Raw genomic sequence first — 13,863 nt, 5'->3', positions numbered from 1 at the left:
CAGGAAGAAGAGCAACATGGTGTGTTTTAACTACTAGGAAGAAGCTGAATTTACTGCTCTTGAACTAAGTCAAGAGAATTAGGCAGAGGACAGAATCTTACCACTGTAATGCAAATGTAATTTTCATTCAGCATAGCAATTTAATTTCTGTGAGTTGCAGAAAGTCTGCCAAGCTTCATCCTTGAGCTTGGGCAGCCTTGATACTCTGAAGCTGAGAAATCTCTGCACAGTGGGAGGGTATGAGCTGGCTGGGAATTCCTCCATGCTCTTTCCTTGACTCCTTCCTTAAACCCCTGAGGGTTTCCGAGTATTTCTTTGACCCTGAAGGAAGGAATAATCCAGCCCTGCAGGTTTCAGTTGCTCAGGCTTAGGTACGTCTGCTCCTACTCGTTGTTAACATTTCACCTCCGAGCTAGTGTCTCCGTAGTTTATTGATCTGTAGACATGGGGTCTATTTATTCTTAAGGAGTTTTCAGCTGCATTATGAGAGGAGCTAGTCTATGTTTAAAATCACTCTTTTTTGCATATGGAATAGTTGATACAGCTAAATCTAATGAATTTTAAAAGTACTTGTAGTTATAAACCTATTAGAGTAATTATTGCTTCAAATCACAGTGATAGAACATGCTAAGACAAAACTGATATCGTTGTCATCTAACCCTGTAACAGATATTGGCAGTGAATGAGGTATAAGAGCATCTTAGTGATGCTACATTTTTCTGGTCACCAAAAGGGTTCTCCTTTCAGTACCACTGTATATTTTTATGCTTTCCATTTCAAACAGCAGCCGATAGCATAGAAATATCTCTGACACAATGGCGTCGCTAGCTGACCACTTTTCAAAACCTTTGAACTGCTCTGCGTGCTTTCGTGGTGTACCATTTCTGAACTTCCCGGATATACTGGATCTTTTTCACAGAAACAAAGAGACAATTCATCCCTCTCTTGCTCTGCAGACTTCTGCGGAATTATGCGAGGATGAATATGACCCAGTGTGCCCAAGTACAGAAATCTTTCCTTTTTCTGGAGCAGACGGAGATTTAAGTTAGCAGTACTTGGTTGTTCCAGCATGCCCCCAGGTCAGCGAACCGTCATTTCAGAGAACTGGAATAAACTGCACTCTGGATGCGCGCAGAGACGTTCTGCTTTTTAGCTTAAGCTGCTCAGTAATTTGCGCCTGGGCTCCATGGAAAAGGGCACTCCAGTAAGAAGCAAATGCTCAGGCATTATAACATCATGGCTTATATTTTCTGTTAAAAGGGCGTGCCGTGTTCCTCTTGCAGGAAGGAGTAATGCATGCAAGATTTGTTTTGCGGCCTATGTCCTTGGTAATTCATCAGCAGTAGCACTGGATGGATTCAGCAGAAGGTGCTTAGAAATACACTGTATACAAAACTCAACGATTTCCTTAGCTGGCATTTTCTTTCATTTGTTTAAACATTCTTGGAAGTGAAGGACCATGCACTGAGGGCAGGCCGGACAGTGGACCTCCCAAACCTAGCATGGGAGAGATGAAGAAGAATTATGTAGCTGAGAGAGAATTCACAAAGATCTGGTTGACTGAGGAAAGCATTGCTTTGCAGGAGTTGAGGCTTCTGCTGTGCTATTTAAGAAAATCCAAGGGGATGTGTACACTTTGGAATGTGTATATAAAATGCGATGTCAGGACGGGGTTTACCGAGGGGGAGGAAGCTAAGCATCATGTGCCACATCGCCCAGGGGTGAGATCCTTGTCATATGATGAGCAAGAGCCTTCACCACCTCACAGCATCCCATTGCTGTGCTGTCTCTGGACATCTCTACGCTCTATAACTGCCCTAAATCAAGCGCGATCACTTTGAAAGAAGTTATTTGTCCCAATATAGCAATACTTTGCAACAATTTTGAGCTCCCATTGTTCCTGGATGGTAGAAGAAGGCTGCTGTGTCTCTGCACTAGTGATCAGAGAAGCTGTGGCTTGTAAAATGCAGGTATAGCTATTGAACACATATAGCTTTGGTGTATAAACTAATAATTGTGCTGTCAGCCATGAGAACAGTCCTCACAAAAGGATTTAGTCATGAAGGAGTGTGCTGATGCAAGTGAAGAACTTCTGCTTGTGTCTGTTCTTTCTTATTTTTCCTATTGAAGACCATGAATAACCAGGAAATTATTTTTGAAGATTACAACCATTAAAAAAAAAAAGTGGCCTTCAAGTTTAAGAAAGAAGAGGAGTGATACTGGACAGTTTGTCTTTTCCTAGTATGTGAAAGAGGAATTGTCTTTTCCTCTTTCAACCACAGGACTTTGTTTTGGATCTCTTACTAATAAACTGCCTATTGGGATAAGCGAGTCCAGCAAGTTTCCCAAGCTTTCAGCCAACTGGGAAAGCGTTGTGCATGCCTCGCTCTTCTGCAAAGATTTTGATGTGAGAGGAATTTTATGCTTTAGTTAACAGTGCTGTGCAGGGCTTTCTCCAGGGGCCATCTCCCTCAGCATACGTGCTGGCCCCTGGGATGGAGACTCCAGTGCCCTGAGGTTTCAGATGCTGGAGCTGGGGGTTGGTCGAACCCTGAATGCCGAAGGTTTATATGGGAGCACAGAGGTGGCAACTGTCATGTCGAAGTGCCTGCCAGGCAGGGCATTGCCATCCCTATGCTGCGGTCCGCACCCAGCAGCAGCGAAATGATGAAAAAGGCAGCGATGTCAGCAAACGGTCATCAGTATGAGACCCAACCAGACATGTCTCACCAAAGTCTTGAGAAAGTTTTCAAGGCACAGCCTCTGTAGAAGAGCAGGCACGGCTAGCTGCATTTGCAGGACGTTGCTTTCCATGTGGTCTGGGGTCATCCATAAGACCGCCCGCAGGAAGATGCAGCAGTCTAAGTGAAGCAGGACTTCTGCATGTGGTGCTCTGGGATTTAGTGGCAGTGTGGGCAAAAGACAGTATATAGCTAGGAAAATACGTGTATAAACTATCTTAAAAGAAAAATGAACAAGCAGTGCTCTCAGATAACCGCCTTTTGCTCCCAGAGACTATTCTACATACCAGGCAGGGCATGTGGTTAGAGGAACCGCATTCATTTTCTTTCAAAACTGAGCTCTCTCTACTGCCTCAGTTGAATTTTTTTTTTTTTTAATCTTTAGCTGATCTTTCCATAGAATACTTTCTTCCTTTTTGGATAAGGACAGCCTCATGATGGTATGCTTAAACCAAAGATGAACTCCTGTTTAGTTTTACTGCAGACATTCCAAGTGCCATTAAAAATGTGTATTGCTGAAAAGGCTGGTTTACTCAGAATAATAACATAGTAAAACACACATTCCCTTCACAAACGTATTGTATATCGATTTTTTTTTAACTAATAACCTTGACAGGTGCCCGCACAATTTTTTTTCCTTAATGTGGTCTTTATATTTTCACCCTGAGTATTAGCATAAATTTTATGGGATTTTCTGGGCATATTTGTGTCTGTATCTAAGATATATGATATCAACTGGCAGTGACGGTTGAACTAATCAAATGCTACTGACAAGTTAAAGCAAATTTTTAGGACTGTGAGATTTTGAGCATCTTCCCAGATACAGTATCTCCTGACTGAAAGCAGTCCTTGACTGTCAAGTTTAAATACCAGATTTGGGACTTAATCTTTATGTAAGCAAAACACCCCAATAAGAAATATGTCTGAGTAAAGCCAAAAAGTCAGGTCCTCCCCTTAAACCTAGCCTGAAATGCCTGTGTGCATTTGTTTATGGCTCTATCGCCATGGTATGTGAGCGATTCCAACCAGTGGGAACCAAACGAGAGTCTTACACTGAATGGACTTCTATTTTCTTTGTAATTTTTTTTTTTTTTTTGACTTGGCATTTGTTCCTTCTAGCAAACATTTTAAAAAACTCTCTCATTGCTAGAGGGAAAATTGACACCCTTTGCTTTCACGATGATACATTCCTAACACGTTTCCTTGAAGAGCTGGAAATGGTGCAAAAATCTGGTAAGATAAGTCTCTATAAAGCCTTAGAAGTCAAGCATTCCACTTTAGACATTTAAGACAAATGCATGGCAAAAACAAGTTGTGGGTTTTTTTAAGGTTTCTACTTAAAGTTCTGTGCCAAAGCTACAGTACTTATACATTTTCTAAATGTGTTTTAAGCAATAAGTTGTACAACATTTTTAGAACATGTGTTAAGCTATTTCTCTAAGAATGAAGCTCTTAACAAAACATAAGCACTCTGCATGAGATCTTAGCAGCAAAGTGCTTAAAAGATAAAGTAAGAATTGGTACCATGGGAAGAACACCAGCTGTAGAGCACACAGGTCCATTATGAGAAGTATGGTAGTGGGTAGGGAGAAAATGATTTAATCAGGAGTAAAACCAATTTTATTATAAGGGCACGCAGGGGGTGTGGCACCATAGTGAGAGGGACATTTCAAAATATCTGACAGATTTCAACAATGTGAAAACCCACCCTGTTCTTTAAAGTGACAGTAAACCCCATCAGGTCTCTCTTTTTGATGCTATTGTTAACAGTTGACTGTTTAAAGCTGGCCTGCTAAGATGCTGTCGATCTAGTTCAATAGCGTGTGGCAAAATAAAAGGCTAATTGTTGAAATACGATCAATCAAATATGATCTCAGAGTCTAAAGAAGATCCCCTCTGGTAACTCATTTGAGATCAAATCATTACTTTTATGATTGAGGTAATTCAATGGGAAGGAAAAAAAAAAAAAAAAAGAGGCTTGAAACCAAAGAAGCAAGCAAGACAACTAAAGAAAGGCACAAGTCTGCCTTTGTTCCAGCTTTGTCTCACACTACTCTGAGTGGAGGAATTGGGCCCATTCCTTGATTTGCATACATTGCCTGCATCCAGAAATTTAGAGAGCATTTAATAACATTTATTAAATAAAAGTTGAAAGACAACTCCATTTTGAGTAAGATTTTCAGTCCAAAAGTAAACTCTACGGTGAGAAAACTATTGCATAAAAGTAGCAGGGATCTGGAGTTGAGGGTGTCCATGTGTCTCCAATAATTTTACCGTTTTGTTTAACAACAGTTCAATAAGGAGGCTGCTCTTGAAGCCAGCCGAATTGCTGAACATGAAATTTCAGTGACATTTAGTAAAATATTTCAGGATTATGTTGCTTCAAATTAAATTTGTTCAGTAGTTTTCATGGTTGGCCCCCAATTTGCATTCAGACTGAAATTTTCTAAAAAAAAGCATCATAACACATGTGAAAAAAAGCAAACTCTGTTTTTGGAGAAGCAGAACTTGGAGAAAGTGTATGCCATTTTAATTTGGACTAATGAGGATTTGCACTTTCCTAGAGTTTTATATGGATTATGATCTCACTGTTTGTTGTGTTCTAACAGTATCACACTACCAGAATTAAAAAGAAAAAACAAAAATAGAGTAATCATCCAATCTTGTTTTATTTTTATTAGAAACTCTATTTTAGTGTTTAGTTTCTTTTATATTTAAATTCCTTAGCTCAGTCAAGCTTCAAAAGAAAACATTTTTTTTGTTTGTGAAACAGTTTTGCAAGCACTTGTGGTTTGTCTTTCATGTGTTATCGTTTCTGACAGTTTTGCATAGCCTAGGTAGGCCAACAGGGGTCTGTCTAATATTGTTGCTGGGCAAATCTTCCTCCCAGAGATGAAAACCAAACAAAATATTTTTGAAGCAGTACGAAGGAATTAATATCCTTTCTCTCACAGTACTCTATTCCTTGCTGACATTACATTCAGGCAAAAAAAAGGCGAAAAGCGTTACCCATTATTCCCTTGTACATAGCAAGGCTAACACATGTAAAGCAATAACTCATTTTCTATTGCCATGTTTAGCATATGTCTCCTGTTGGCTCAGCAAGGCCTTTAGGCCGGTCCCTTGAGCCGGCCATCGTTGGCAACTCTTAGCCCCTCGGCCTCAAAACCAAATAGCTTTGAATCATGTTGAGCTGTGATGCTAATTTTCATACTGATGCATTATGGGAATAAATGTATCTGACATACTGTGTCAATGGTACTGTCTCTTTGTGTCTCTTGTTTTTTTGTTAGCTGCATTCCTACAGATGGTATTCCATTGAAAATGTTCTCTTCCTACAAAAAAAAAAAAAAAAAGAAAAAAAAACATGCACAGCACCAAACCTCTAGGTGCAGAAGGCTGTTAACGGTTGCTGATGATAGTAGGCAAACATTAACATAATAATTAGTGTCTTGTAATTGTTTCATTAAAACCAGTTGTTCCATTTCTCCTCGTGTTTTCCCAGAAGAGAAGCTGAATTTGGACGACAGCCAGTGGGAGGACATCCACGTTGTCACCGGAGCACTCAAGATGTTTTTCAGAGAGCTGCCTGAGCCGCTGTTCCCATACTGCTTCTTTGAACAGTTTGTGGAGGCGATAAGTAAGTACATCAGATATAGTAGAAGCTAGTGAAATAACCTGTTATATAAAAATAATAATCAACTTAAAAATAGAAGAACAGAGGCATCTCAAATCTGGCTTACCTTTCATTATCCGTGATCCGGTCTTTTTATTGTTTTTGACTGCCTTTTATATCCTAGAGCATTTAGTTATTTAACTGGAGAAAAAATATCAGATTATTGATCTACCAATTTTGTATATGCAGTTGAACTGTAGTGCCTAAAATGGTTTAGGAAAGGAATTAAATGTGTATGTATTCAAAATATGTTAGGCTGATAATCCATATATCCCCAAACACAAGAGAGAGACTAATAATTGTGAATCATGTTAGAAGGGGCTGTCGTTATGTTAATCAGAATGAAACGCGCGTGTTTTGTTCCACAAGGTTGCAGACTCTTGCCTCACAGTGATCACAAAAAGAATGCAAAAACATTCATGTTCTCATTTTCATATCTACTTTTTCTTTTTTTATTTTATATATATATATTTTTTTAAGCTGGCAAGCATCAAAAGTATTATCAAAGTCCAAGGTATTTATTCTGTTACATGTCTCTGTGGCTCGTGTGCTTCAAGCCCTCTCTGTATTTAAAATATGCAGGTGCATTTTGTTAAACTGCATCGGCTTGGAAAAACTTGACTAAAAACCAGGGTGATCTGGGTGTTTACTCCCATTGGAAAGAGGGGGTGGGGGTGAGAGGGATAGCTTAAAGGGAAAAAGCCTAGTAGGAGATTAATTAAAGGTCCAATAGAGAAAAAACTCTTGGAAAAAAACAAACCAAATGAAGTACTTAGAGATCTGTTTTCTGAATGATGGGCATGCATATTTGCCATTACTGTTAATGAGAGCTGTGTGTGCACATGCGCAGCTGTCAGAGAATATGAAACCCTTAATGTACGACTCACTTTGATTTTATATTCGTAAGAGTCTTTAACTCAGCTAACGCTTTTCAAGACCCAGCATCAGATATAATGAGGTTAAATACATCTCACAAGATCCTTCCCTTCTTGGTTATTTAGAGATGCAACACAGTTAAATACACAACGTAAAGAAATGCAGTACCTGAAAGTTTACTCTTGGCAGCTCACTTTCTTCTCTTTTCAAACCACACGGAAGCTAGGTGGAGAACATCATCTCTTGAGCTGAAGTTCCTGTTGCCCAGTCTCTGTAGTGCTAAGAGGGGAAAAACAATAATTGCTTACTGTTAAGCCTCAGTTTCTGCAATGCGTTGGGATAAGATGCTCACTGAAGTGCCAGCACTTGAACATGCCCTTCGGGTGGTTCTCCATCCACCTGCTATGTCCTCTTGGAAAGGAGGTGGTACGGTTCACGGAGCACAGCCTGGCACGCCATTCGCATCTCTTCTTCTACACCCTATGCTGCAGTCAAGCGTTTAACACCTATCCTCTGTCATTATTACTTTCTCTTCCTGAAAATCCACCATCATATTTGTCTTCTGAGGCCAGATAGTCTTATTCCCCACCATTGCTACTTTTCATTGCCCTTTGGTGTACACTTTGGCTGAGCAAATGCTATCATATTCCGCAGAAAATTCTCAGGATGCCACGAGCTCATCCTTCATGCTGTCTTCTGCTCTCATCCTTTCTGCTAGTGTCTAAGTCAGGGTGATTTGAAATCTTTTGGTGGCCCGATGGGAAGGTTTTTGATAGTAAAAATAACAGGTAACCAGTAACAGACTTGCGAATTAAGTGTTTGAAAGCATGTTGGGAAGAGACCGTCTAGAAAAACATTAATATTCATGAGTGAGAAACTAATGTCCCTTTCTGCTATTTGAACTATTATTAATTCTTATTATGATTTTGAGAGCCATTATACACATTGATAGGCTAATGAACAGTCATTTATAGAAGGATTTTGAGACAGTTTATTCCTAGGAAGAAAATGCTAGCACTCTAAGACATGTTTCGCACTATTTCAAAACTCTAATTCTTGTTGCTTGCTTTACCGAACATCAGGGTGATTTGTACCTAATCCAACTGTCTAAAGTAATCTACGCTTTCCCATCAGTCTTCTCTTTATTTGGCCTTTACTGCCATAGTATCTACAAATCCGTATTCTTACGCACTCTACTTCAAAAAAGACTATAAGAAACAATTGGGTGTTTTCAGTGTTTTTCTGTATGCTAATAGTCCTGAAGCAAAGTAAAAAATATCTTTTCTTCAATATCACTTCCATTGCAGCTGATTCTTTGTGCTAATTACTCTGACTGGTCAGTACTGAGCTGCTAGAAAATTTCCCTTCTTCTTCAGGTTGTGAAAAAGAGGCACTTGGATCTGCCTTCTCGTCCGTTCTTCCAAAATGGGAATTATTAGCATGCATGGCATGGGTGTGCAGTACAGTTAGAAGGAGAGCTTGGTAATGCCAGAAATAAACCACCCTGATGATAGCTAGGAAAAAGGTAATTAGGACACATTCTCACGCTGCCATGATGGTTATATCCTTGGTCTGGCACTGAGCACCCCTTAGTCAGAGCCATGCGTTTGGTAAGTAAGATGAAGTGCTCTAAAAATCCATCTGTAGTAGGTAGTAACAAGTTACCAATAATATTTCTTGGGATTTAGTAATTTAGCTAGAAGTTTCAGCAGGAATGAGTAGCCAAGAGGTGCCATGGACCCTTTCTGCTGGTGCTGTTTTAAAGATTATATGGAAAAATCCACAGCAAGCTTACTATTACTTTTCCTGAATGATGCCATTTTAATTAACATCTCTATTACGTGCATAGGAACAAAATTTTACTGTACTGTGTCTTAGGCAAAGTGCTTGTTCTCCACCTTCAATTTCCCCATAAATAACTTTAGATATTGCCATAATATTGAAACAATTTAGATATGACCAGAATATTAGAAGATAATTCATGACATTACAGAATCTCAGAATTCTGCTTCCCAGGCTGAAGCTGGATAATTACTGTCCATATAGCTTATATCGGAGAATTTATAAATGATAAATGGAAGGCCACTAGACCTCTGACCTAATACTAATTTTGTTTCTCAGGATTTGGAAAGCAGTGTTTTTCAAGGACTTTGTCTAGTATATTACTGGCAAGTCATTTTGTGGTATTTTGGATGAAATATGCACTTCTAAATCGTGCCCAAATGCAGCCATGAAGTCAGGTACAGCCACACTTAAATTGCTTAGCACCGCAAATAGTTCTATTGATTTTCTAGATGATCAACAGACGTGGTTCAACAGATTGTCTGCAAGTAAAATTGTGCTTCGTATGTGAACAAGGTGGTGGAAGTGCCAATAACTGAAACACTTAATCACCTTATTTACAGAATTCAACCCGCATGGTAGTGCAAGCCTATGCCAGGACTTCAGTCACTGAACCGAAAAAAAAATCTAACTCCAAAACCTGTTAAGAAATATTAGCAGGTAAATGTGTTAATTAATTATAACTCTTTATTTTAATTGAACTAGCTTTCTTGAAAGGTCTCAGGCAGAAGCTGTGGAAAAAAAGAAATTTATCTACTAGAGTCTTCTGTGCAATGATGGCTGACATCCACAGAATAGGAAATATTCAAATACTAGTTTTTTCAGATCTTTTCATCTGGAGAAAGCTGTACAAACTGTGCATCTGTATAGACAGTGCATCTGTCCAACTGCAGCTACCAAAAAACCCCACTAATATTTCACAAAGGATAATTCCACCCAGTTCCCAAAGCTGCAACATCTGTCTCTGGTTTGGAAGGGCTGAGTTCGAGTCTTTGATTTTCTCTGCAACAGGTTGGAAAGATTACTATATTGGAAAGATTTTTTTCAGTGAGGTCTAGTGATTATGCCTTTATTTCTGTTCCTTATCTCTAATATGAATTTAATAGGTGTCACATAAGTATTGTAGATAAATAGGTGATTTATGTCTAAAATGCTCACAGACAGATGCATATATATATACATACTCTAAATAGAAACCCTTTTGCCAGAATCATGGTTCTTCTGCAGACAGTTTTCTGAATGAAGGTATCTGTTACTGCTGTGGGTTTCCCACTTAAGGCAGATGAACACAGGAATGAGACTAATAAAAATGTAGTGTTGCAAAATCTGACTTGCAGGCTTTCAAGTGGAATCCGCAACCTAATACAAGATGTCTCAGGCCAGCTGTATGAGCAGCAGAAAACCTGAGATCCATGCCAGCCACCAAGTCCCTGGAGAAGGGACAGCATTTGAAGGGCACCAGATCTAGTTAGCATACATGGCTTAGGTCCTGGCAATCCCCCCCAGGATCAAGCATCCCCAGACACTTAGGAAAAGTAGTCCCCTATCTCTGGAGCTCAAGGTTTTCAGCCCTGGCAGAAAAGGAAGCATTTCTCTGAACTGGGAGAAGCAGAGCCATAGGCACCTAAAGTTCTGCGAAGGCCACAATTGCAGCATCTAATTAGATTGCGCACCTTCAGGGATAGATGGCAGCTGAATAAGGTTTTTCAGAATTATAATGGTGAATTTAAGTGCCCAGACATTACCTAAGGTCCACATTAGATACTCATATAATTTTTATTTTTTCAAGATCTGGATATCTTTCTTTTTTTTTTGATTGCTCTGATAGACCATTAACACTTTTTTCAACTGATTTCACACATATCCTTTCGATATATCAATTAGGGTCTCCTGGGGCATGCTAAGCAGAATTCACAATGTCACTCCTATCAATCCTATGATGGTATGTGTTACCCTACTACAGGGAAAATGAAGATGGTTGTTTAGCATATTACACAGTATAGATTTTTATAACTTTTTTGGTTATTGAATGATTTTAGATAAAATATTCGTTACTGTTTTACTGGTATGAGATATGGGTCTTTACTGGTCTTTTGTGACAAAATCTACAATGATAAAATAGCAAAGCAATAAACTCTTCTTTGATGAGAATGATAGACTTTCCTTTAACCCACAAAAGGTAGCGGTGCTATCAGTAGTTGTCAGTCTCTATGTTGGTCAGTTGTCTCCATCTTCAAGATGGCTGGCATTAGTAAAAAGATTTTCTCTGAGCTTGGGCTCTAGTCTTGCTTCAGAAAGGTCCCCCAAGAAACTGTTGCCCATGTGGCTCAAGACAGCACATTGCAGAAACTCACATCAATCTCGGTAATAATCACTCTTTGGTCTTCAGCAGGCCATAGTAAATTTTGCACTGAATAATGCAACTTTTGACAAGTTTGCACAGAAGCTGTCTGCACCAAAATCAGGCAAAAAAGTGTGTCAGAAGGCAATAAACAAATCTAAGTCATCAATACATAGTCATGATCAAAGAACAAAGCTACACTGGTTAAAAACATAGTGTTAGTAAGGACCTGCTCTGAACTGCTATGCAGTGTTATGAAAATAGTAGCTGGGAAACGGGAAGGAAGTAAATACATTCATTTATTCTGACAGTCATAACATCCTTGTATCATCTCGGTGGAAAGTTACAAAAGATGTCTAAAGCGATTTTCAAAAGACATCTAAAGAAACCTCACTCAAGGCTTACAAAGAACAAGGCTCAAGGCCAACTCGTCTTGGAAAGACAAGTCAGCATATTGCACTGTAAGAAATCCATGACAGTCTCTTAACATCATCACGTAATAGGTTCCTGAGAAACCAAATCTTATCAGTCTCTGGCATTATGCAAATTTCTGTCATAATCTCAATCTGTGGGCTTCGAGTCCTAATCAAACTGCCTTCAGATTCACAGTTGGCTAGCCTCCTATTGAAATCGTTTTCCTATCCTCCTTTTACTTGTCCAAGGAAGTTTTGGGGCTTGGCATGGCATCAGAAAGCCTCAATTTCATGTGAACATGGTGATTTGTAAACAAATCCAAGGTCACCACAATATATCTCACATGATAAATCACAATTAATACCTTTTTGGCCAAATCCAAGTTATCAGAAGGCAGTAGAAATCCATAAACTAGATGTGAACAGAAAAAAAAAATGTGTAGAAACAAGAAGTATTCAAAAGTTGAGGTGCAACTCTTTGAAAGATTTCTTAAAAAAAGGAATGATTTTGTGGGTAGTGTAATGTTGGGGATATCCATCCACATAAATATATGAACATTTGTGTGGTATAGCTGTAGACATACGTGCTCTCCCAATCACAATGACACTAACAATAACAGCTCATTTAGAAAGTGGTACAAGGTATTTTCAGTGGAGATTGAGAACTATTAAAGCCCTTTTGGAAAGCTATTTAAAAACTTACCTGGAAAGTAGTGTGAAATTCTGGTTCAAGAATGATTAACTGGTGTTGAAATAGAAAGAAAAAGCCCTCACATTTTAGAAGAGATGTTGAGATGATATAGGACACGGATAGACTAGAAGGGAAGGCTTCTAATCTATAGGTATGAACAAAATACAGACAAAAAATGTATATGATCATTCTGAGTGAAACAAATAAGTAACAAAAATAGATGAGAAAGTGCAGTTTAAAGTAAAGGACTGTATTCTGCAAGAGAGGTGTGTAAACAGGCTACAGATGTATTTAACATTCCCAACCATTAAAACTACCACATTCGAGCACTGTCTCCACTCAAATTCGAGGCAGTAAGCACGCATACCTCCACTGAAGATGTAAATGGAAGCTGTCATATTTGTAATAGCAGCCAACTGGTAACTCAAGAGGTTCATTCCAGGCTTTTTGTTCCCAGGAGGTGTCAAGGAACAATATGCCCCAGTAACCTCCTAGTTCTCTTTCAATGACCTTCCCTTCACAGTTGCGAACAGTTTCTGCTCAACAGCATGTTTGAATAGATCTTCCCAGGTCTGGAAGCAACTGTTTTAGGAAAAAACATAAAATTGGAGGTCATGTCTATGAATAATTTTTTTCTTTCATGGTGGAAAGTAGCCCAACGTGTTCAGAAATAAAGGGCATTGAAAAGAAAATTAGTGGGTGAAAAAACATTTCCTCTTTTTTTAATTTTTTTTTCTTAGAAAGTTTTATTTAAGTTGTTGGAAGCAAAATGAAAAGAAAATTTACATGAGGAGGTTCAGCTCCTCTGCAGGGCTTTGTTCTGTGAAGGAAGCCCAGGTAACACCTGTCCATAGGCAGCCTGATTCTAGATTGAATTTTGTTTTTTTTTCTAAATATGAGCATCTGCCTTTAAAATGAGATATGTTGTGGTATTTACTAATCCTTCTCTTCTGTTAGCACACAATTCTGCTGAGCTACAAAAAGCACTTCACAAAACTCTTAGATGTGCACTGAAATAATATTTTAATTAGTTTCCACCCCATGAACTTTACCTAACACAGTGTTCCAGTGACACCATCAAATCAGTTAATTTACCTTTTGAGAAGAGGAGGATAATCAGACGAACCTTACTGAAAGAGTTACACCCGTGATGAAAATTGCCTAAATATTAAAGGAATAGAAAAACTGTATAATTTGGTTGTATAAATATGGTAGAGACTTTATAATTACCATCAAAGGAAATTAAAAAGTTTTAAAAGAATTTTTACTTGGATTTTGCTGTC

At 38.7% G+C, this 13,863-nt stretch overlaps 1 protein-coding gene across 2 annotated transcripts in view; it reads left to right on the top strand.

The window, feature by feature from the left end:
• The window catches only part of ARHGAP15 (Rho GTPase activating protein 15), a 338,370-nt gene that overhangs the window by 270,156 nt on the left and 54,351 nt on the right, over positions 1-13,863 (top strand). For both annotated transcript variants that reach the window (XM_009935173.2, XM_075430956.1), the window contains exon 13: positions 6,247-6,381. In XM_009935173.2, coding sequence (XP_009933475.1) covers positions 6,247-6,381 — 135 coding nt within the window. The remainder of the gene's footprint in view (positions 1-6,246; positions 6,382-13,863) is intronic.

This window comes from Opisthocomus hoazin, chromosome 9, assembly GCF_030867145.1.
Source record: "Opisthocomus hoazin isolate bOpiHoa1 chromosome 9, bOpiHoa1.hap1, whole genome shotgun sequence".
Taxonomy (NCBI): Eukaryota; Metazoa; Chordata; class Aves; order Opisthocomiformes; family Opisthocomidae; genus Opisthocomus; species Opisthocomus hoazin.
Note: the sequence above shows the minus strand (reverse complement) of the source record. Positions and strands in the feature narration are given on the sequence as shown.